This window comes from Phyllopteryx taeniolatus, chromosome 6 (genome assembly GCF_024500385.1).
Source record: "Phyllopteryx taeniolatus isolate TA_2022b chromosome 6, UOR_Ptae_1.2, whole genome shotgun sequence".
Lineage (NCBI taxonomy): Eukaryota > Metazoa > Chordata > Actinopteri > Syngnathiformes > Syngnathidae > Phyllopteryx > Phyllopteryx taeniolatus.
This window is the reverse complement of record NC_084507.1, coordinates 27544754-27566432: the sequence shown is the minus strand read 5'-3', so window position 1 is coordinate 27566432 and position 21679 is coordinate 27544754. Positions and strand designations below refer to the sequence as shown.

Below are 21679 nucleotides of genomic sequence, written 5' to 3'. Positions count from 1 at the left end.
TGGTATCAGTGTAAGTGTTCATATATTAATATATGTGTCAAACTTTAGGAGCTGTAACATCCAGATAGTGTTCTCTGTGAGTCTTGGCTCACTTCTCAAGTGCAAACATTTGCAAGCTTGCTTTTTACTGTACCTCAGTCACTTTGTTGGGGTTATTTCCACTGCATTTTCCCTTCCTATAGCAGCACATTATTTGCAGGATACTCAGAAATTAAGTTTTTTTTTAAAGTAGCAAAAAAAAAAAAAAAAAATGAATGAGTAGTATTTTCCTCATGGGGTTTTCCTACAGTTGGGAATGTACTTTGGTAAATGTGATTTTTGTAAAGCTAAAGAGGACACCCTAATGAAACTGTAGTGTGTTCTATATTGTAAGATTATGTCTCGAAATAATAATTATTAAATAATTGCTGTGTTTGCCATAGATAATGGGTCTCCTGGCTGGTTCACCATTATTATCGAACACTCAAACAGGTCAACTGTTGTTGTCATGGAAATGACAGAGATGCTATTGTTCTAATGACAAGTCAATGTACCATCGAAATAATTTGGAGGCATGTTGTTTTAATGTCGAATCATGACATAGTGATACTTTGTGATACTTTGAGATGTGCCCTGCGACTGAGATCTGGAGGAGGTCTGACAGGAACTGGAGGGGCAAGTGCATGGAGAGATCTGTAGGTGAGGAGCAGGATTTTGAATGCAATGCGGGACCTAACCGGGAGTCAGCGGTGATGGATGAGTGTAATTACCGTCCATTGCTATTGTGTTTGTGGCCATATATGTCCAAATTTAGGCGTGACTCAAAAACAGTTTGATTTACATAGTTGCATCACTTTATTATCTATAAAGGACCTTGCTGACTTGGCCTTAGATAGTTCATATAGCAGTACAGTGAGCCAAATTAATGTTTCCCAAACTTCACGTTGGATTTACCAGACAAATTCTGCTGACCAGAAAAAAAGTCTGCTGACTTAATTTCCCTCTAGCTCATGTGATTACATTAACAAGCTACATTTCAGCCACATTTGGATTCAATTGCTAATTATATTGTCAGGATAAACCTTGTCAAGGAAGTTAACACCAATTCTTTTGAAGTGAACTGAATTTGGCTTTTTACCTGGCAGAGATGAAGTGAGATTAACTCATTGAAAATGATCAGGTAGTGTTAAATGAGAAGGTATTTTTTGTTCTCTCTTGATCATTTGGTCTCTCTGCTGTATGGAGGTCAGTTTACCTCATCTTGGGATGTGTGAGGAGGAAGCAAATTGCTTCCCAGCGTGAACAATGCGACTGCTGGACTATCAAATAACCAATTGCTCAGATGCAATGATTGTATATGTGTGTGCGTGTGTCCTTACAGTAACGCTGGTGACGGTGCATTTCACAGACATAAAGCATCCATAGCCGGCCGGGCAAAGTGGAACAGGAAATCAATAACCCTCGCCACCTATACGACATCAATGCACTGTTTCACATTCTCTATTGTCCTCACTTGTCTTCCCACTGCATTCTTGCACTTTGCGTCTTTGAACGCCATCCCTATTTTAAGGAGATCTTTGCTTAGAAATGATCAGATGGAACTGGGAGGTGGGATGATGCTGCTGTTCAGAGGGGGTGTGCCCACAGGGAGCGTTGATAGCTGGACGAGTGGTGGGAGGGGAGTCGGGTATCTCCTCACCGTGTCTTTATGTTGTGACCACAGCTGCAGGAATGTACCGCTAATTCCCCTAACTGAGGTTATTCGGCCCTCGGGGCCTGCTGGCTCGATTACCGTCCCCGGAGGTTTTGACAATGTCTGATTATTGTGTCATTCATGTTTTTGCACAATGGGATTGTGGCTGCGTGTGTTTTCAAAACGGTGCTGTCGTCTCAAGCGGCGTGTCGTCTGCGGCTCCCACCAATGGGCACACCCAGCGGTTTATTTCTGCCTGTCTAGTAACCCAAAAGTGGGCCAGTTGGTTAGCACTAGAGTGGGTCATGTCCGAAATAAAATTAAAAGCCACGAATCTGTGCTGTTATTTTATATGTGACTATTTTAAGTCAGCTAAAAAAAACTTGCTGTTCGGTGGATTTTATTTTGTTTACCCCAGTTACCAAGCAGCAGATACCAATCATGATCGTAATCCAGCTGCACCTTGTTTTTACAGTGTGATTTGTTTGGTACTCTGTCGTTACTGTAAAGATTAGCAGGATGCTTTTACATGTTCGGTCTCATCCATCCTTCAGCGGATTGATCGTTAATCTGAGAGGGCGAGGTATTTTGGAACGCAGTCTCTCTAGTCAAACTCATTTTTGTCACAGACTACATTGTAGTTATAGTTTCTCTGAAAGGGCTGTTATGACATATAAATGCGTAATTGTCTCATCATATTATTATATATTCACAATAAATGAAGGAATAAGGATTTTGAAAACAGAAATCACGGAAAATTGGTGGTTCAGTTATTTTGTTCCAATTCAATCCAAATGTATTTATAGAGCACATTTAAAATTCACTGGAGTTAAGCGAATGTACCACAACACCATTAGTTATTCCCATTTATAATGTTCAATTTGAAAAAAAAAAAAAAAAAAAAGGTATCAAAATGCTTACAATAACATTAGAAGTGAAGACATAAATTGATACGAGGGGCCGGATCTGGCCCCCAGGCCTTGAGTTTGATACCTAGTCGAACACCCCTGAGGTCATATAATTCATAGATGTGGCATGTGGTCATATTGCATGAGAACACACTTCAGTGAGCATCAGGGAATTAATTCTGTGATTGATTTATTTTTTCTTAGGCTTTATGTGGCATTTTTGTGACACTTATTCAGAGACGCTTGTTCAGAGAAGAAAGACCGGCCGGATACCCCGCAAATTAGAGGAATTCAAAACTGTAAAACTGCAGCCTCTCCATATGACATCAAACCATATGTTATCAAAGTTAAAAATGTCATTCACACATGACATGGGTCAATATTGAGGCATTTTATGGCTTCGCTCACATTTCACCCACCTATTGCACCTGTCATATTGTTTAATTTTGCAAACACCAATGGTTAACATCTCATTTGTTTAAAAATAAGAACCGTGTGGCCCCTCTGCGACACGAGTCACCTTCGCTTTTTAAAACTGAAGTTGCTATGTATTTTATTGACCATTAAAATATTACTATAGACCAAAAAAATATATGATCGCATCAGTGAATTGGAAATCAATTTATTGTAAAAAAAAATACGATTATTGCTTATTTAGGAGAAAATAATAATAAAAAAAAAAAAAACATTTTTGCCCAACCGTGAGCATGAGAAATACAGTTTGTTAGTACTGAAGACAGGAGAGCTGTCACTGTTTTCTGATCCCATGCAGTATTTTCACCCATCCTGTTATTTTCAAGCATGCTTTCCAAGTCTCAAATATTACCACGCACCTCCACATTAGGTTTTGCCCACAGTGTCGGTATATGTGCACAGAGCTTATGTGCGGTGTCCTGTCGAGCAGAAAGGCCAGTGGGGGCAAACGTAGGCGACGTGAGAGTAAACTGTAAACTGACATGTAGGCTGAATGGAGTGGTTTGTAACAGAGGGTAAGCCATTACTCGGGCGGACTTGGCCTTGAGGAAATCAGAAGGGGAGCCCCTCCTCCTCCTCCTCCGGCCAGGGCGGGGGTAGTGTTGATACATTCTGTGGCCTGGCCCACGTGTTTGAACGTAGCTCGGCCAAGCTTCCACCTGTTGACGCTTTCCTGCGTCTGTGTTTGTGTGGGCGCCGCTAAAAGCACCGGCAACCCTGACTTGACAGGACTAATTAACGTGGTCGCGGGTTAGATAAGGCAATGCGGCGGGGTCATCCAAAGTGCTGCGGCAGTGCACGTGTTTCCTCCTGTACCTTTGCACAGCTGCACAAAAGAGGAAGTCGCGCTGAGGAAAAAGTCATGTATTTCAAATCACTTGTTTTCATTGTTGAACTTGAATAGTACGGAGTAGAACGCAGACCTCTGCCAAGACCAAACTGTAATGCCAGATCGTCACAGAATCCCTCCTCTAACAGAAGCAGCTAGTGTAATTCAATAATAACTAAATACGAAAAAAACAACATTATTTTTAACGGGATGGGAGAATCTTTCGTTGAATCTTCTGTCGTCTTGCTTCCATTCTAGCATTTCTTTGAGCAGAATAGTCTGCCCGGAGGAGTTTCCGTAGGGGAAACCTACATGGATGTAACTCAACTTTTAATAGCTAAAGTCATGTTCCTCCATATCTTTAGACAGCAAAGTAGTTGAGAATGACTCGACAGCGCCTCTGTCATGTAGTGCACTCCATTTTGCCTGAATTTTCCACACAATCTACTGTAAACTTAACAAAAAATGTATTATGTCCAACTCTAATACTATTGTAAACAAGTGAAATAGAGCAGGAAACAACTGCAATCATAGCAGATGGCCAAGTTGTTTTGTAAAATTGTTCTGCAGTGACTCAGTAATGCACTTTACAAACTGTTTGCCAGCAGACTAATAAACAAGACTGGAAAGTATCTCATCTTATCTTCTTTGGAATTGGACTTTTCACAATCAAACAATTCCTGTTGCCCAATGTAATGTGTTCTTTTTACGCACACATAAACACTGACAGAAACAAACCAGTCAAGAACTTCCAACAGAGGTAATCTGCATGACCCCAACCACCTGAAACAATTGAGTGTCAGAAGGTATCTAGTTTCACCTAATAGGTGGCAAGAGTTTATTTTATCTTCTTTTTGTATTATATAAAGGCATACCTTCATTATCACCACCATGACTGAGAGAATGAATTTAAAACAGCCGACTGTCGGCCACAGTGAACTGTGTGGGAGACGTTGCTCTTTTAAGCTTCACATTCACTTCCATCAGTGAGACTTGTGGGCGCAGTCAGGACAGTTTATGACAAATCTCTTTTTAAATCGTCTCATTTAGGGTTTCGTCATCATTCCAAGATGACGTTGCTCGAATTGTTTTGATATAACAATCAAGGACTTTTCTATAGGAGAGCAGGATTTATTTCCATTATGTTTGCAAGTCAAGGAAGTACTGCTTTTCCTTCAGTGTATCAGTAAAGAGGCGCAGTTTGAAATCATCATGTACTGTAAATGGGTAGAAGCGACTGAAATAGTAAAACAGAGGGTAGTTACGCTCTCAATGTTTTGCAATATCAGGTATCACATCTGCTGAGGACACAAAAATCGATCTGCATTAACAAAAGAGGACTCGGCTCCGCTCCATTATCTGGCAGCTTGGTTGCATGTGTAAGGCTTCTTCTCTCAAGCCCCACCAAACACTACATCTCCAATCTGGTGCAGTATATCGTGTTTGGGTTTCCGTTCTCATAACACAGTCTGTTCTGGGACGTTGATCGACCTCTGTTTGGTTTGGATATGCTACTTGTACACTCATGCATGTATTTTAACCACTGATGATTTATTTTACTTAATTTTCAGGCAAAACTGAATGTTACGACTGATGTATGATATGCTTGTTCCACTGTACGACTTTTTCTTGGGGTACCAACCGCAGTTGTTAATACTTTTCTCTGAATGGGACCACCAAATGTGACTTTTCTAGCTATGTCATCACACCTTCAAGCAGCATTCCCTTGTTCATTAATGGCAACTTACTTTGTATGCTTGGCTATCATATGTGATTCTGATGGTGGAATAGAAAAGCTCAAATATTAAAACCTTGCACAAAGATTTAGGGGGATTTGGAGGTTTAGGTGGGTTTTCTGTCATGTCACAATTAAAACTGTAACATTTTTGAGTGTACCTGTACTATAATGAGTACCTCTTATTTGTGGCCACAATGTGTCCATAGCGCAACATACTTTCAAAAGTACTGCAAAGGTTGACACAGATTTTTAACAATTTTTTGACATTGTGAACGATTAGAGCTTTTATTCACCGTACTTCAACAGGAAAAGCTCTCTCATGATGGATGTAGGATAAATTCCACTTCGCATTTTTAACTGAAAGTTTTTTTTTTGTTTTTCGTATGACAACAACATTGTGGAGCCTGAAAATGAAAATTTTGAAAATAGGTATCAAAGCTGAAGTTCTTGAAAAGGGCAGCAGATATGATATGATATGGTAAGAACGTTTGTTTGTGAAAAAGCGAGGACATGTGCTATGTTTTTAGTTGAGGCATGCGCGGCGTACATCATATAATCTTACCAAAGTCTTCATTCAAATACTGTATAGCATGATGAAGGTTTTTCAAAAGATGGTTTTGTCCAAGAATAGGTGGCACACATGAGTGTAGTGTTTCTTTACAGTCTCACTGTCAGCTATTGGCCCGGCATGCAGATTACAGCGTTTTTCACTGTTTTTCAGGGAAACATGTTGACAGCTTTGTCATCAAACTTTTAAAAACGCCAAGACTTAAAACTTCAAGTAAAAGTAGCCTGACATTGATGAATGATGAAAAGCTGCTTGATATACAAATGTCTTCTTCTTCCTCTGATATTTACCAAATGCAAGCAGTTTGAGTAATAGTGCGCCACAGTGGCTTTTGTACACTGGGTGGGCTCCCTCTTTAAATAGGATAATCTTTAAATATGGACACAGCACGTCAATTTACTGGAATACCGCACATCTGAAATAATCTGCCCTCAGAACCGAACAGAGGCACCCCTCTATGAGCCCTCCCATATTTGCACATTATACTGCCTGTGTCTGCAATTTATGGCACAAACGTCCCAAAATATATCATTTGTGTGACTACCTGTAAATGAGTCAAACACATATACAGTAACGTGAGAATACCCACAAAGAGCTGCAGTAGGCAAAATCTCGTACCCAGACGCTTACACACAAACTAACCGGCCTAGTTGGCCCAACCCAACTCTAGCTCCTGAAGTCCCCCGCTAGGCCACGGCCCTTAAAGCTGCCGCACACCGATGTGGCCGAACCCGACTGAACTCTCAGACAGTGTGCAATTTTCACGGGTGGCCGAAATGGTGCATTGAAGTGAAGCGAGCCTCTTTTAAAATGTCCACACTCTAATTGATAGTCCCACCTCATCTCTCGTCAGCAACCTGCTTCTTCCTTAACTATTAGTCTAACTTTTTATGGTTTAATAAATGTGATAAAGTACAATATACTGTATGTGCCTATCCAGACTTGTTCTTCAGGGCATCCGTATAGCCATTCGCTCAATGTGCGCGGAAACTCTCTTTTTTTTGTAATGGTCCAGTCCAATCGGTTTCGACCGCATCGCGCAGAGTGTGGCGGATCTTAAAGGCACAGATCCAAAAACACAAAAACTATAGTAGGTACAATAATTACACATTATAAAACCAGTTTATTTTTTTTTACAGTCTCTGTAATTATGTGTTCTTAAAAAAAAAAAAAAAAAAAAAAATTCTATTTTCCTCTAATAAAAACATGTAACATAAAAATGATGTTTTTTTTTTTTTTTGGGGGGGGGGCGGCTGGAACGGATTAATGGGCTTTAGATTCATTCCCATTGGGAAAATTGATTTGATATATGATTAGTTTGAGTTGCCAGCTTAATTGGCGGAATGATTTAAACTTGTAAGTCAAGTGTATTTTGCATTTTGTTCCTTTGCCGTATCGAATGCCAACCGAACCGTAACCTTAACAACGAGATACGTACCGAACTGGGATTTCTACCCTTACACCCCGAGCTATTATTCTACAGTAATGTGGTTTCACCATTATAATGGGCCACCTGAGGGTAACCATGACGATGACGTGGTCCGCAATGAAAACAAGTTTGATACCCGTGTTCTCGGACAAAGGGACAGTACGACGACAGATGGGCGAAGGTCCCTCACTGGAGGCTACTGTATTGAAGGTGTGCTGCTGCAAAGGATGACAATGAGGACATTCACTCCGATACAATACGATGCCTCGTCCGGCCAAGTATCGCATCGGGGCAGCACGAGGGCCGAAACAACGCTCCTATTGACTCCGGCCGGACCAAATGAGAGGAAGCAAAAGCGTGAAACCAAAGAAAAGGGCGGACGATCAAGAGAAAATGTCACGTAGAGCAATACATATTTTGATGGAGCAAGCATGCAAAAGAACTGTCATGAAGCAGCTCAATATTGAAGCAGCTTGTGACTCATCCCGTCATCCCACCAGGCGATCATGTGTTGCTGGCCTGTGTAGTGCGCCTCTGCGTTCCCTCCCACTTCCATTCTGATAAGCCCCGTTCAATGTGGCGGCTCGTCGCTCTGTGTGTGTGTTTATTTTAGAGCGTGTGAGTCACACTTCCTGTACTCTGCCAGTGAGGCGACGCTCTACGGAACAGTAGGAGCTGCGTTCATTCTCAATTCTCGCTTTCTGTTCCCCCACCTCTCTCTCTCTCTCTCTCTCTCTCTCTCTCTCTCTCTCTCTCTCTCTCTCTCTCTCTCTCTCTCTCTCTCTCTCTCTCGCTTGCTGGCTTTCTCTCCCGTGTTGTGCAGTTGATAGGCCCAGCCTCGCTGCTGCGTAATGCGGGGGCTCGCTTGAATGGATGACACTTTGGAATACATTTACAGATGCAACTGGAAGATGTACGTAAATAAGACATGCAGGCATACGCGTAGTCCATCACTCACGCAGACCTTTTTTTAAATTGTATTATTATTATTTTTTTTTTTTTTACCATCGACTTATATGATAAGATGTAGCCCATTGTTGCCTTGTTTTTCACAACAGGAAACCTTGATCTGACTTTGTGTATGTGGGATGGTGATGGCTGCGTCAGCTATGTCAATCGTGTGACATCATCATGAACACAACTTGCCGCTTACAACATGCAGCGCTCCCCTCTGTAATCGAATGACGGCGTTCCCCTGCTATATCTACCAACCGTGGCCCGGCTACGTTGCAGATTTTTTGATGTGGAACACGTCTACTTGTCTATTGCGGCAAGCCCTACTATATGGCAGAAATCTGTAATTGCCCTCGCATGTGGAAAAGGAAAGCCACGTTCGCCGATCCGTTACAGTATAAAACTTAAACACTCATGCAGGAGCGGCTGTCGGCCACAGCTCACGCCAAGACACTCACGCAGACTCGCCGTAGTTTGAGCCAACCCTGCGTTCAAACTTCGTCTACGTCACATGCCACCACACCAGGCCCCACCTCATGAAGGCACATGTCTAACACACAGATACTACAATATGTATTATGTATTTAAAAAAAAAACATTTGCATGTACTGTATGTACGTACGTATGTATGTATGTAACGCGATGTAATGAAGACGTTTGTTGACTAGTGTTAATTTTGAATTTTTATTGGACTAAAGAAATGAACAAACATGTTGTTAAAACAAGCACATTTGATACATGACTATCCGGATTTACTCAGTCATATGTCCCAGTTTAAAACGGAAGATTCATGTATGTTCAGACACTTTATAAATGTGTTTTCCTTGTATCTAATTTTTTAAAAATATTGATGCTCTCCACACACACAAAAAAACTGGTCTTAAAAACAAGAAAAAAAGTAATACATTGGAATATATTACTTAATTTACGCAAAATGATCTGTCAAAGAACAGAAAAAAATGTCTTGTCCAAATTCTTAAAACACGTACCATAGCTAGCCTTCAAAAAAACCTGCCCATGTCTTGAACTACTTAACTAGTGTATTCCCATTGTTAATATGAATTATGTTATTTTATTTTAAGATAGATTTACCTGTAATAAAATCTCAATAACAAATTAGAAACTTAAGGTTTTTAAGGGAAAGCATGCTTGTAGCAAGAAAAAACAAAAGCAGCCTTTTAAGGAAAAAAATATCATGGCTGACAAAGAACAAGTGCATGTTGCCTTGATTTGATGTGTTTAATCTTGGTTGGATTTGAGTTTTTGCAGTGCACACATTTCGCCTTCTTCTCTTGTGCTTTAAATGTTGTTACGGTCAACCACGGAGACAGGAGCAGGCCCAGAACGTCGGTTCCAAACGTAATCTGGGTGTGTTCATCTCACTTTGAAGGAGTCAAACAATGTCAGGTGGAGTTGTTTACAGTCCTTTTAAAAGTCTGGATTCAATCAAATCAAGTTTGGTTTTCTTAAGTGCGTATAAACGTAACGCTCACTTGCTCAAGATCACTTGTCCACTCGTGTAGCCAATCGTATGTCAGCAAACCAGATTGCATATTTCGGATCCATTTACAGTGGAAATGGGAGCAGATGCGTCCTGTACGGAACACAACAGAACCGTATTGTTTGTTAGAAACTCTGCTTTTTGTCATCAGGCGACTGAATGTTTGTGCAAGTTTGAGAAAGAACGACAGACATTCATGTCGTCAACGTGGTGTGCTTTTTGGTTCACTTTCCTGGTATGCCACCCAAAAAAAAAAAAAAAAAGTGTTTTGAAGCGATAATGACGATTATGAATATGTAAGAATATCAATCGCTCTCGATTTCCTACCACGCCTTTCCCCCTCCTCTCCTAACGTTTATACAGTACAGTGGAAACATTCATTTGGTGTGTGTCCCCCCCCCCCCCCCTCCCATCTCCCCCCCTCTCTCCATCACTCTGTTTTTACCTCACCCCCACCCTCTCTGCCTCTCTCGGCAGCACACCCACTCAAGCAGTCATATCCGCTCTCACTCTCTGGCTCTCCATGCTTGTCTCACAGAGCCTGTGAAGCGTCTCTGAGGGGGAAGACCAGACTGCTCTGTCAGGTAATCGCAACTCGGTCTGTCTGTCTGCCTGTCTGTCTGTCTGTCTGTTGCAGAGACACCCTCCCATTTCGCTCGGTCTTATTTCAATCCATCTTTGTCTTCCTTAGAGTGCTCAGACTCACATGACTTTTTCTTGTTTTTCTTCATCACTCCCTGTCAGATAAGTTAAATGACAAATTTTCCTAAGTGCATTGCAACTGTTGGAAACTGGTAACATTTCTTGGTAATTTCTTTTTTTTTTTTTTTTTTTTTTACCTCTGCTAAATGGAAAGTTTTTTATTTGTGTTTGTGTTTCTGTTTGTGTGTGTATGTGTGCGCGCCGGATTACACGACATCCATTTAACTGAATTTCATGAAATTTAGCAGAGGAGTGTGATGTTGACCGAGGTAGAGCCCATAAAATGTTGATGCACATGCTAAATTTTTCATTTCATTTATCATAGTGGACATTCACATCTTGCTTTAGTTTAGGAAACCAATATGGAAAGTACATTACTGCCACCAACAGGACCGGAGGGCAATAGCCTCAACCAAAACTGAACACTTGTCCATTTTCTCATCAGTTGTAGAAAAATATTCAGACTGTTTCCTGCTCACTTTCTTTTATCTACAATATTACACTAACCACAAGGCCAGTGACTCACAACCAGTGTTTGCGGCACTTTAGTGTTTCTTTAGAGATGAGGTGTTCTGCAAATGTAAATTGTTATTTATTTAAATTTTTTTTTTATCTTTGTTCATCTGTCTATGCCAGTGATGTATAGTGATAGGCGGAACAATGAAATGCTCTTCCATTAGACTAGATTAGGCAGAAGTTACATAATTAACCTGTGTATCCAATTTTTGTGACTTATGAGTGTGCCACTAGATTTCCTGATGTAAAACGTGCCTTGGCTCAATAAATGTTAGGAAACACTGTACTAAGAAATTAGAGAAAACTCCCAAAATTTGGTATTATTAGGGTGGAAGTTTGTGTTTTGACGTCCCCCCCCCCCCCCCCCCCCCATTCTTGTTATCAAATGTTTTATTTCGCACAGATGAGTCAGCTTCTTTGTGTAGGTTGAGGTTAATATTCTCTTGGGTGGAGGAAAACACTGAGTCATTTTCATTCAAAAAAGAAATATTATTGGTGTCTTTTACATCCATTGAGTGTCTACCGTTGATAGACTATAATGTTCTTATGTATAAATTAAAAAGGAAATACTAAAAAAAACAGGAACACTAAAAAATAAATCATATTTAATATTAAGAATTTATTTCAAATATGTAATAGTTTGACACTTAATAATGTCACCAAAGTAGCATTTTGTCAACCTTCAGTGTTTTTACAAAAACAATCATGCAAAGGTGACCAGTGTCATAAAGTTTAACTTTCTCTCTCATCAAAGCCTTGGGAAATCCTTCTCTAATGCTTCTGTGATCCCAAAGCATCCTGTGCCGAGCGTACAGAGACTGACTGAGGGCTCCGGTATGTTGTGTTTCCCCAGCTGGTGTCCGCCGAGACCTGGTGACTTAAGTGGCAACCCCGAGCGAGTGCGAGTCTTTACGCTCACATCTGACATCTGCTTTCGTCTTTTCAAATTTCTCTTCAACCCAAACATGCTTTTCTTGATTTACTGACAAGGATGTGGGGCTTGTCTCGGATTAAAAACTTCAAGGTTTGGCATTTGTCCAGACAGTACTATACGTACTGTTCTTCATTGGCATCAACCGGCTGTCACTCAAAGACAGCGTTGATGTCAAAGGTCATGCCAGCTTGTCAATTCAAGCAGAGGGCACACATTCCTCCCTCCTCCTACTTCCTGCTCCCAGTGTGTGTTTGTAGTCAGAGAGGATGCTGGGAGATAAATTTAGACCTCCAGCTCCCTCTCCATCTGCCATTGCTCAGAGTAGGTTTGTTTCCATGGGAACCAGCACCAGGCTAGCACCAGTGAGAGAGAACGGGGAGAAAGAGGCATGAGTGTGAGTGTGTGTGTGCGTGTGTGTGTGCGCGAGTTTCGGGAGGTGAAGGGGGTGACAAGAGCTTTTTAAAAAGCACTTAAGAGAGTTTTAGCTGTCCTCAGGGTGCAACCTTATTTATTGGTTAGCCCATATTGGTATCCATCATTACCAGCTGCGTGACTACATGTGGGTATTGATGAGGAAATATACGTGCACTGAGCTAAGTGTTTATTTTCTTGAACAGGCAGCTCTAGAAGTAGAAAGCCTGGACTTGACGTAGCGATGACTGCGTGCGTGTGCGTGTGTGTGTGTGCGTTCACATTTGCACACACACAAGAGCTCTTTCGTGTGCCAGGGCTCCCCAGAATACCTGAATCTCACATTCTGTAAATTGCTCACTCATTCGCTCTCCTACTCACAGAGGGACCAAATGTTCATCACAAGAGATGGGCATTTGCTTACATTTCCTTGATCAAGTCATGATTAATTAATCATTATTATTATTTATGGGATGAGCGCAAACTATGGCAATTCTGAATTATTGTTTCGATGCCACTGCTGTATTGAGAAGAATAATGCTTCCCAAAAGAGTTTTGGTGTCGCAGAGGCTTGCATGGCTGACGTCATGTTGCTCTTTAGATCACGAATTTGAAACGATTGAATCAACAGCGCCTCTGCTGGTTGCAGCCATGTGGTGCACTCCACTTTGACTTGACCCGATTGTTCAACAATCAATTGCACACAATCTACTACATTCTTAACAATCAATGAGTTGATTAACAAATAACAAATACTGTGATTTTTAAACAATTATTCAAAGCAGAGGCTGAAACATTTGTCACCTGCAAATCAGTGAGCGGAAGGCTATAATCTCGCTACAAACTTAATAGCTGAAGGGGGTAATATTTCATTCAGGCAACAAACTGTAATAGAATTTCACATAAGCATGACAAATTACCACGTGATCTGAGATTTCACAGACAATGTCATCGGTGTCTGAACATGTGTAAATGTGATTTCCTGTTTTTCTTATGTGTAGACTGCTTGAAATCAGTTACTCCTCAGGGGGCAATACAGTAGTTTGAATGGATTGAATATATGAATTAAAAGGGCTTTGGTGTGCGCAATCTGGATCAGATCAAGAGGTTTGGTATTTCAATTTCTGAGCCTAAAAGAATGAACAAAACATATGAACATTCCAAATTGGATTCGATTCGGCAGAAGGTATGATTCATGTATTTATTAAAATAATGCCGAGTGTACAAAACACATTTTTTGGGGGGGGTGTACATTTTTATAAAGTCGTGTTATTACATGTCAATGGGTGGATTCTCTCCAAATTCGAATAGGAACATCCTTAGAAGAATACCCAACCATATTAAGAGATCAAAAACGGAAAGAAGACAAGAGACACCACTGGACATAACATTTATTTTATTGTGCATCCAAACATATAGGGCATGATTTACTAAAGCTTTGGATGAGAAATAACGGCGCAAACAGATGTGGAAGCTGATCTACTAACCAGGTGCACCCCGGATAGTACCTGCCAAATGTACAATATTTTGCAAAATAGATGAATTTGGCATGATTGATCAAACCTGAAATGAATTGCAATGGCTGATTTTACATCTTTAAATACCTTGTCTGGATGGTAAGTGCAAACAACACACATAGCAGTGCCAGCGTAGCACAACCAAAATGAGGGGCGGCGAGGGGAATTATCCGACTCGTGTAAACAAAATGAAGATGGCATATCGCCTATTAAGCAGTGCAAGTTTGGAGCTTCTGAATTATTCAAGGGCTGACTTGGAGCTAGTCACAAGAAGGAGTCATGCCATATCACGTATGACAAAAAAATCCTTTAAACTCTGCATTTCCTTGCGTCTGCGTCACTTCAGCACAATTGGTGCTGATCAGATCAGTTTTTCAGGTGTGATGTTGCAACTATGTTACATAGATGGTCATAATACATCCAAGTCACATGCACCCTAAGCGAGGGAAATCAAACAAAACAAAATTAGCGGAGTGAAAGATATATTTTCTGTAATTCAGTAATATGTTTGTTTGCGTCTTCCACTAACACTTCCAGTTCGATTACTTAAAACTTCAATTTCCGCTCACTTGAATTTTCCAAGGTGAAAACTATCAGCGCTACATAAAGATAAATTTGCGGGTTTCAACCTCTTTTACACCTGTTACCAACAGCGCATGCAGTCTTTTAGAGAGACTGGGACATTTCTGTTATACAAATGTGATGACAAAGTACACCTCCCCTCATTAAACAGCAATTGGGGGTCACCTCAGGACACTGCAGCTGATTGGCTGTCACAATCAATTTAGGGGTTGCATTCTGGAAGTAGGAACTGGTCTTGTGAGGGTTTTACTGTTCACTGTATGTAGGCTGTTTGTGTGTGTGCAAATGTATGTTTTGGCATCATGGAGGCTCCACTCGGGCATTCCTTTCCCTCATCTCTTTGGCAAAACCCTCAGTGTCTTTCCCCCGCTCAGAGCCGGCAGACTAGACTTTCATGAATAATGGAAGCAACGCTCGCCCTAACCTTAAAAACCCTAACTGATCAGCCTGTTTAAACGGCTGCATCAACAGCTATATGAATGATGATTAATTTAAACTATGATCAACTACTCCCTTTTCTAATTTTATTACAGGAAAAAAAAGGTGGTCTCCCTCCTTCTCCCTCCTGTTATATATGCACATCCGTGACCTACACATCCAGTTAACTGTCTTAACCACCTTTTGGCCAACTACATCTTATTTAACTTCACTTTTGTGTTTTTTTGATCGAAGTATTAATCAAAGTGTGGTGCACTGAAGAGTTGAGAATGGATTTGTATTGGGTGAAATACCATAATATCTGTAAAACTTAAATGGTAGATGGTACGAGGTTAACATTACATATTTCTAAAAAAGAAAAAAAAAAGTCCTTGTACCCATATCTCTACATCAAGGCCTCACCTTGATTTGATTCCACATAAGCACTGGCTGCTCAACTACGTCTTGTATCCGTGTTATACAGGAAAGGTTTTGAAAAGTACACTTTGGCGGCTATCAATAGCAAGAGCTCAAGCATACTTGCTAAGTTCAGTGATCCAAAAGAAAACAACCCCCTCCACTTTTATATTTCAACAGTAGGGCCAAATCAGATAAGTGGAATCCGTAATTCCAACATTTATTTTGACTATGTGCCCTAAAACTGTGGTACCTCTATTTGATACCTTTGCTGTGGATGTTTCATGTGTAGATCCGGCTGTTCTGACTATGCCACTCATTGGTCACTTAATAAAGTTCCCAGATGGAATTATTTTCTTTTGAAATATGTAGCGATAAATAAGTGTGGATATACATAAATAGACACCGTTCTGTAAATGTAACTTTGGCTAGTTAATAATTGCTGCATCCCTTCACCCTTTATTTGCAACCGTTAAAGAGCCTTGTAGTGTATTTTGCAATCTCATGTCTATTTTTCTGTTTTGCTCTAGAACTGTTCAGCGGTTCACCCATCTATGCGATCAAGGACCAGCAACAGAGATGCAGAGAAGATATTGAACGGGCTGTTAGGATGGCTACAGCTGGGCAGAAGAAGAGCAGCTGTATACCAAGACATGATCTATGTTTACCTACGTCAGTGCTGCTTCAGGGCACGTTTTAACAATGCCTCACTTGGTCTTCTTGAATAACTTCAGGCCCACGCTGATAGAGGCACTTTGGTGTGATTTTCAATCACCGTCCAGAACCCCTTGTCTATGACCTCCCTGGTGCCATGTGGTTAGCCCCATGAGACTCCAAGAGCCCGTGCGTGTGTGTCTGTGAGGCTTCCTCCTCACTCTATGGAGGCTGGGCCCAGCCATCCGGCTGATGGGGATCGCTCTGGAAGACAAGAGCAGCAGCATGTGACAGCCGAATCCGCTTTTGGGTCTTGTCCACAGCCCCAGCAGCCTTCTAATCCTCGTCCAGTTCACAGAGCTTTGGGTCGACTGCAAAACCGCCAACCCAAACGTGCTGATCTTCTTCGGTTACAACAGCAAGCAGTAGCATGGCAGCATACGGAAACCCCAGGTCCTTCAGGAGGCAGCTTTTTCTCTCCAGGTGCCGCATCAACCTCATCTCATCAGTCTTCATCCTCCACCCAGGTTGACCATGGCCACAAGATTTCATCTCAGTCAAGCCAAGACACAAAAGAAGGGGTTAGCTCTCCAAGGAAAGGAGAGAAGAAACCCCAAAAACCAGGGAAATATGTGTGCACTTACTGCGGCCGTCCATGTGCCAAGCCAAGTGTTCTTCAGAAACACATTCGCTCCCATACAGGAGAAAGACCTTATCCTTGTGCCCCCTGTGGCTTTTCCTTCAAGACAAAGAGTAACCTGTACAAACACCGAAAGTCCCATGCCCACCGCATTAAGGCAGGCCTTGCATCCAGTCGTGATGAGCCCAGTTTGAGTGGGCCAGAGGGCAGTGGTATTGGCGAAGACGTTGAGGAGCATACTGAGGGAGAAAGCACAGAGTCCGAAGATGAGACAGGCCACCACAAAAAATCTAAGGAGATCTTGGCCCGACAGAAAAAAGGTGGTAAGGAGCTTCCAGGAGGATCAGAGGAGAGTCAGAGACCTGAAGATACTCAGGCTGTCAAGCAACGGCTTGCACTGAGGCTTAGTGAAAGAAAACGTGGCCCAATGGCTTCACCTAATGATCCTCCTTCGTCCCTCTCAACATCATCTTCTTCTCTTGGCCCTGGCAGTAAAGGCAGCACAGAGTCTGGTTACTTTTCTGGGTCAGGGAGCACTGACCTGTCCCAGGTTAGTCCTCCTAGTGCCAGTGCCAAAACCTACGCAGAAATCATTCTTGGGAAATATGGAAGGTTGGGAGGGCAGCAGCGTAGTCCACATCCGCAGCATTCTCAGCCTCCCATTTCCTCACTTTCTGGAACAGAGGATAAGAGTATTCCCTTTGTTGTACCCAAAACTCAAGTAATAGAACACATTACCAAGCTTATAACCATCAATGAAGCAGTAGTAGACACCAGTGAGATTGACAGCGTAAAGCCCAGGCGCTCTTCTCTGTCAAGGAAAAGTAGCCTTGAGTCAACCAAATCGACTACCACCAAAGACCCACACATGTTTGATACCAAGGCAGAAACCCCTGGTCCCAGTGGTTTAAGGCAACTTCAGAATCCAGAGACAGAATCACAAGTCACTCCAGCATTGTCAACAGTGCCCTTTCTCAGAAGCCGCTCAATGCCATCATCCACCAGCCAGTTAGAGTCCTCTTCATCTGGAATCAGGTCTAACAGAGGCTACCGTCTCTGCCAGTCGTTTGATGAGCAGCAGGCCATTACAACTGAGATTAATATTGGTCATGGCCACCGTATGCTGAGGCGACAGCCTGCCATAGAGGTTCCCTTGGGAGCTGAACTTATGTTGGAGGAGACTCCCCCCAACTCCTCCTCTTCAGCCACTGGCACTGAGACAGCCAGATATCCAGAACAACAAAGTACTTTAAAACCATTTGAATGCAAAGTATGTGGAGCATGCTTCCAGCATGGTGACAGCTACAGGGCCCACAAAGGTGTGTGCATAGGGCAGCAAACACTGGAACAGGAGAGTGGGGATGCACGTAAAACCTCCAGAGAGGATCGGCCTCAAATGATGCACTATAAGTTCAGAGCACTGGCTATGGCTGTGAGGAAGAGGAGGAAAGAGGAGAGCATAGAAGAGGATCTTCCAAGTCCTGGGTCTGGACCCATGTCAGGGAGTTCTGCAGTCATCATTCCGGCGGCAGGTCCACAAGAAGACAGCCAGGCACTCTCAGGTTCGCTTGCATATTGCTTTGGTAGCAGATTGAAGTAAAACATTATCCTGTAAGAGCCATATCACTTTCTTCCTCGTAACTAGTGTTCTCTATTGATACCATATAAACCAGAAAACGTGTTCTCTGAAGAAATTGTCAAATGTATGAAAAACTAAGTCCTATTTTGGACTGCATATTTTCAGTGTGCAATATAAAACACCCACAGTGGCAAAATACAGTTGGGTTTTGACTAACTATAGCTGAATTGTCATTATATATAGTATATGGTTGGCGTCAGGCGGAACCCAGGTAGCTCCAAAATCATCACTTTTCAGGAAACGCAAAAAAAAAACCTCACCTTTGTTGAGCCATTAAAATTGCACCATCAAAGCCAGCAAGCCATTTTCAACACTTGAGATTGATCAGTCGTTTGTAAAAATAGCATACCCACGTGGGGACCGACCAGTTGTATCGATTTGTGAAAAAATATGAAATTGACCAAATCTAGACATAGGAGGTTTCGGCCCAACGACAGCGATATAGAATACACTGTTGCTAAAGCAACATTGTCCTTGTTTTTTTCCTATACACTTGTCTAATCATGTTCATGTACACTACACTACATACAATGGAATTAAATACATAAACATCACATCCTTCAAAAGTAGTATATCATTGATCTAATTTAAAGATGTTTTTGTCATGTCTCTGATCGTGGTACATGTAGGTGGTCCTGGACAGACGGAGCTGGGACAGCCGCAACATCGAGATAGGAAGGGTGTGTCTGTAATCCAGCACACAAGCTCCTTCGAAAAGCAGGAGACGCTCTCCTTGGAAAGTGAGGGAACAGACGTCAAAAAGGTTCACCAAGCACAACAACCTCATCCAAAACCGTCACCTTCTACATCTCGCCTCATCCGCCAGCCTAACATCCAAGTGCCAGAGATTCTTGTCACAGTGGAGCCTGATGCTGACATGCCATCCGTGTCACCACCAGCGACTGCATCTTCATCTAAGGTATCGTGATGACATTTAACACGATTAAAAAGTTTTATATCTTGTGTAATTTGATCCCCTTACCTCAACTATTTATCAATCCTAGGAGACAGACAGAGTGGAGGAATTTCAGTGGCCTCAACGTAGCCAGACTCTTGCTCAGCTCCCTGCAGAGAAACTGCCCCCAAAGAAGAAAAGACTCCGCTTAGCTGAGGCAGCGCAATCCTCTGGGGAGTCTAGCTTTGAGTCTGTGTCCCTCCCTCGCAGCCCCAGTCAGGAGAGCAGCATGTCCCACACTTCAAGTCTTTCTGCTTCTTTTGAGGATGCAACAAGATCAGAGCCTGCCGTCCGGGGCACCAGTAGCCAAAGCACCCGAATGTTGACTGTGCCATCTACTTCCCAACAACACAACCAAAGCCACAAGGAGATGAGGCGTTCAGCTTCAGAGCAGGCCCCTCAGAAAGCAGAGCAGGTCTCAGATACCAGAAGTAAATCTTTTGACTTGGGATCCTTGTCCTCTCAGCAGTCAGCCTCCTCCTGGAAAGAACGGCGAAAATGTCTCCTTGTGAAGCACGCAACCTTAGGGGAACCCGAGCAAGAGGAGGGGGCCAGCGTGGGTCAGTTGTCCAGAGCAGAGAGTCCAAAGGCCGGCCCTTCCCACTCGAGCTATCCTCTTTTCTATTCCAGCTCCAAGTTCAACCCGGAGGACACAGGGAGTGTCTTGCAGTTGTTACAGCCACAGAGCCTCCCTCGAGATATGGTTCCTTCGCATGAAAGCGTCCAACAAACGTTACCTCCGGGACCTCTGTCGCAGCTACTCCCAGTCACCACGGTCTCCCAGTTCATGAACAGATCCTTTTTACATTCTCAAACTGTTCAACCTCTACACGTACACCCAATGCAGATCCACATGGCTGAACACATGGGTATACCACTCCACCAACTTCCTGCTTTAGTTCCTGTCCAGTTTCCCTTCAGTGTGAGTCAATCTCTGTACTTGCCTGCCACACCATTACATTCCACACACGTTATAGCCCCTCCTTCCACAGAGGGAAGCGCCTCTTACCCCTACCCACACCCCCTCATTGCCACATGTGTGACACAGCTTGCACCATCGGTGTCTCTTGTGGTGCCAGTCCGTCTCCAAACCCATATACCTACCTATACACGTGCCATGTACACCACCCTGTCCCAAATCCTGACCTCTGCTTGTCCACAGGACCCCATTTTTTGCACAACCATGGGCAAAGTGGAAAGGCGCAAGTTACAGAGGTCTTATTTGAAGGTCCCCTCACCGGACATTAAGATTCACATTCCTGGAGAACTGCAGTCACCTTCTGTCGAGGAATATGGTCCACTTGGAGCCGGAGGGAGTAAACGTATGCTCTCACCCGCAGCCAGTCTTGAGCTCAGTACTGAGGCCCAACGTCACCAGAAAAGGGTAAAAGAGGAAGCGGAAGGCGAGCCACACCAGCCTGAAGTAGAGGTGGAGGATGTAGACAACAAGGTACCCAAGGAGGGAGTAAGTAAACTTGGCGGGGAACAACTGGAAGAGGTCGAGAAGAAAAAAGAGATACTAAAGGTAACACCCGTAAAAGAGGAAGGACAGCTGGGTCTAAGGCAAAGGGAAAAACAGGTGGAAGAGTCCACTGTGAGAAGTCAAAAGGAGGAGGAGCCTCCAGTTAGGGAGAAGGGGATTGAGAGAGCAAACACCCGTTCACACCCGAGCCTGCACACGTCAACCTCTGTGAACTGGTGCTACCTGAACTATGTCAAACCCAACCCAACTGCACAGAGGGACCCTCACAACTCAGTTTATTCGACCTGGAATGTCAGCGGACACAACCCAAACTTGCCAGGTGTCAGCACGAAGGTGGCCTTGTCTCTGCTGTGCTCCAAACAGAAGTATAGCTCAGAGACATACACCATTGCCACGGCTCCGAACCCAGCCAAAATTGAAAATCCCCCTGCAAGTAGCAGCACCCCACGAATGTCAGAGGTAAAACCCAAAAACATTCTATGGAATATGGGAATGATAATAGTTTCTTCAACGTGTACATATTGTCACTGTCTATTGGCAACCCTGTTTGGGCTTACAAGAATGTTCGTGTATGAATGAGGACGCACTTTATGCATACTTGTGATAATGGCTTCCTATGACAGACACCAGTTTGTTCCTCTCAGCTCTGTAACAAGGTAAAACCACAGGTTTCCATAAAGCTTATCCAAGCCTTGCAATGATGGAATTTTAAAAACATGTTTTCATTGCTCGTTTAGCT

At 42.7% G+C, this 21679-nt stretch overlaps 1 protein-coding gene across 4 annotated transcripts in view; it reads left to right on the top strand.

The window, feature by feature from the left end:
- LOC133480146 (transcription factor HIVEP3) overlaps positions 1-21679 on the top strand; it is a 53600-nt gene that overhangs the window by 20940 nt on the left and 10981 nt on the right. For 3 of the 4 annotated variants that reach the window (XM_061777841.1, XM_061777838.1, XM_061777839.1), the window contains 4 exons: positions 10612-10657; positions 16100-18425; positions 19132-19421; positions 19507-21399. In XM_061777841.1, the coding sequence (XP_061633825.1) occupies positions 16448-18425; positions 19132-19421; positions 19507-21399 (4161 nt within the window). In that variant the 5' untranslated portion in view covers positions 10612-10657; positions 16100-16447. The remainder of the gene's footprint in view (positions 1-10611; positions 10658-16099; positions 18426-19131; positions 19422-19506; positions 21400-21679) is intronic. The other variant, XM_061777840.1, reaches the window with a different exon arrangement.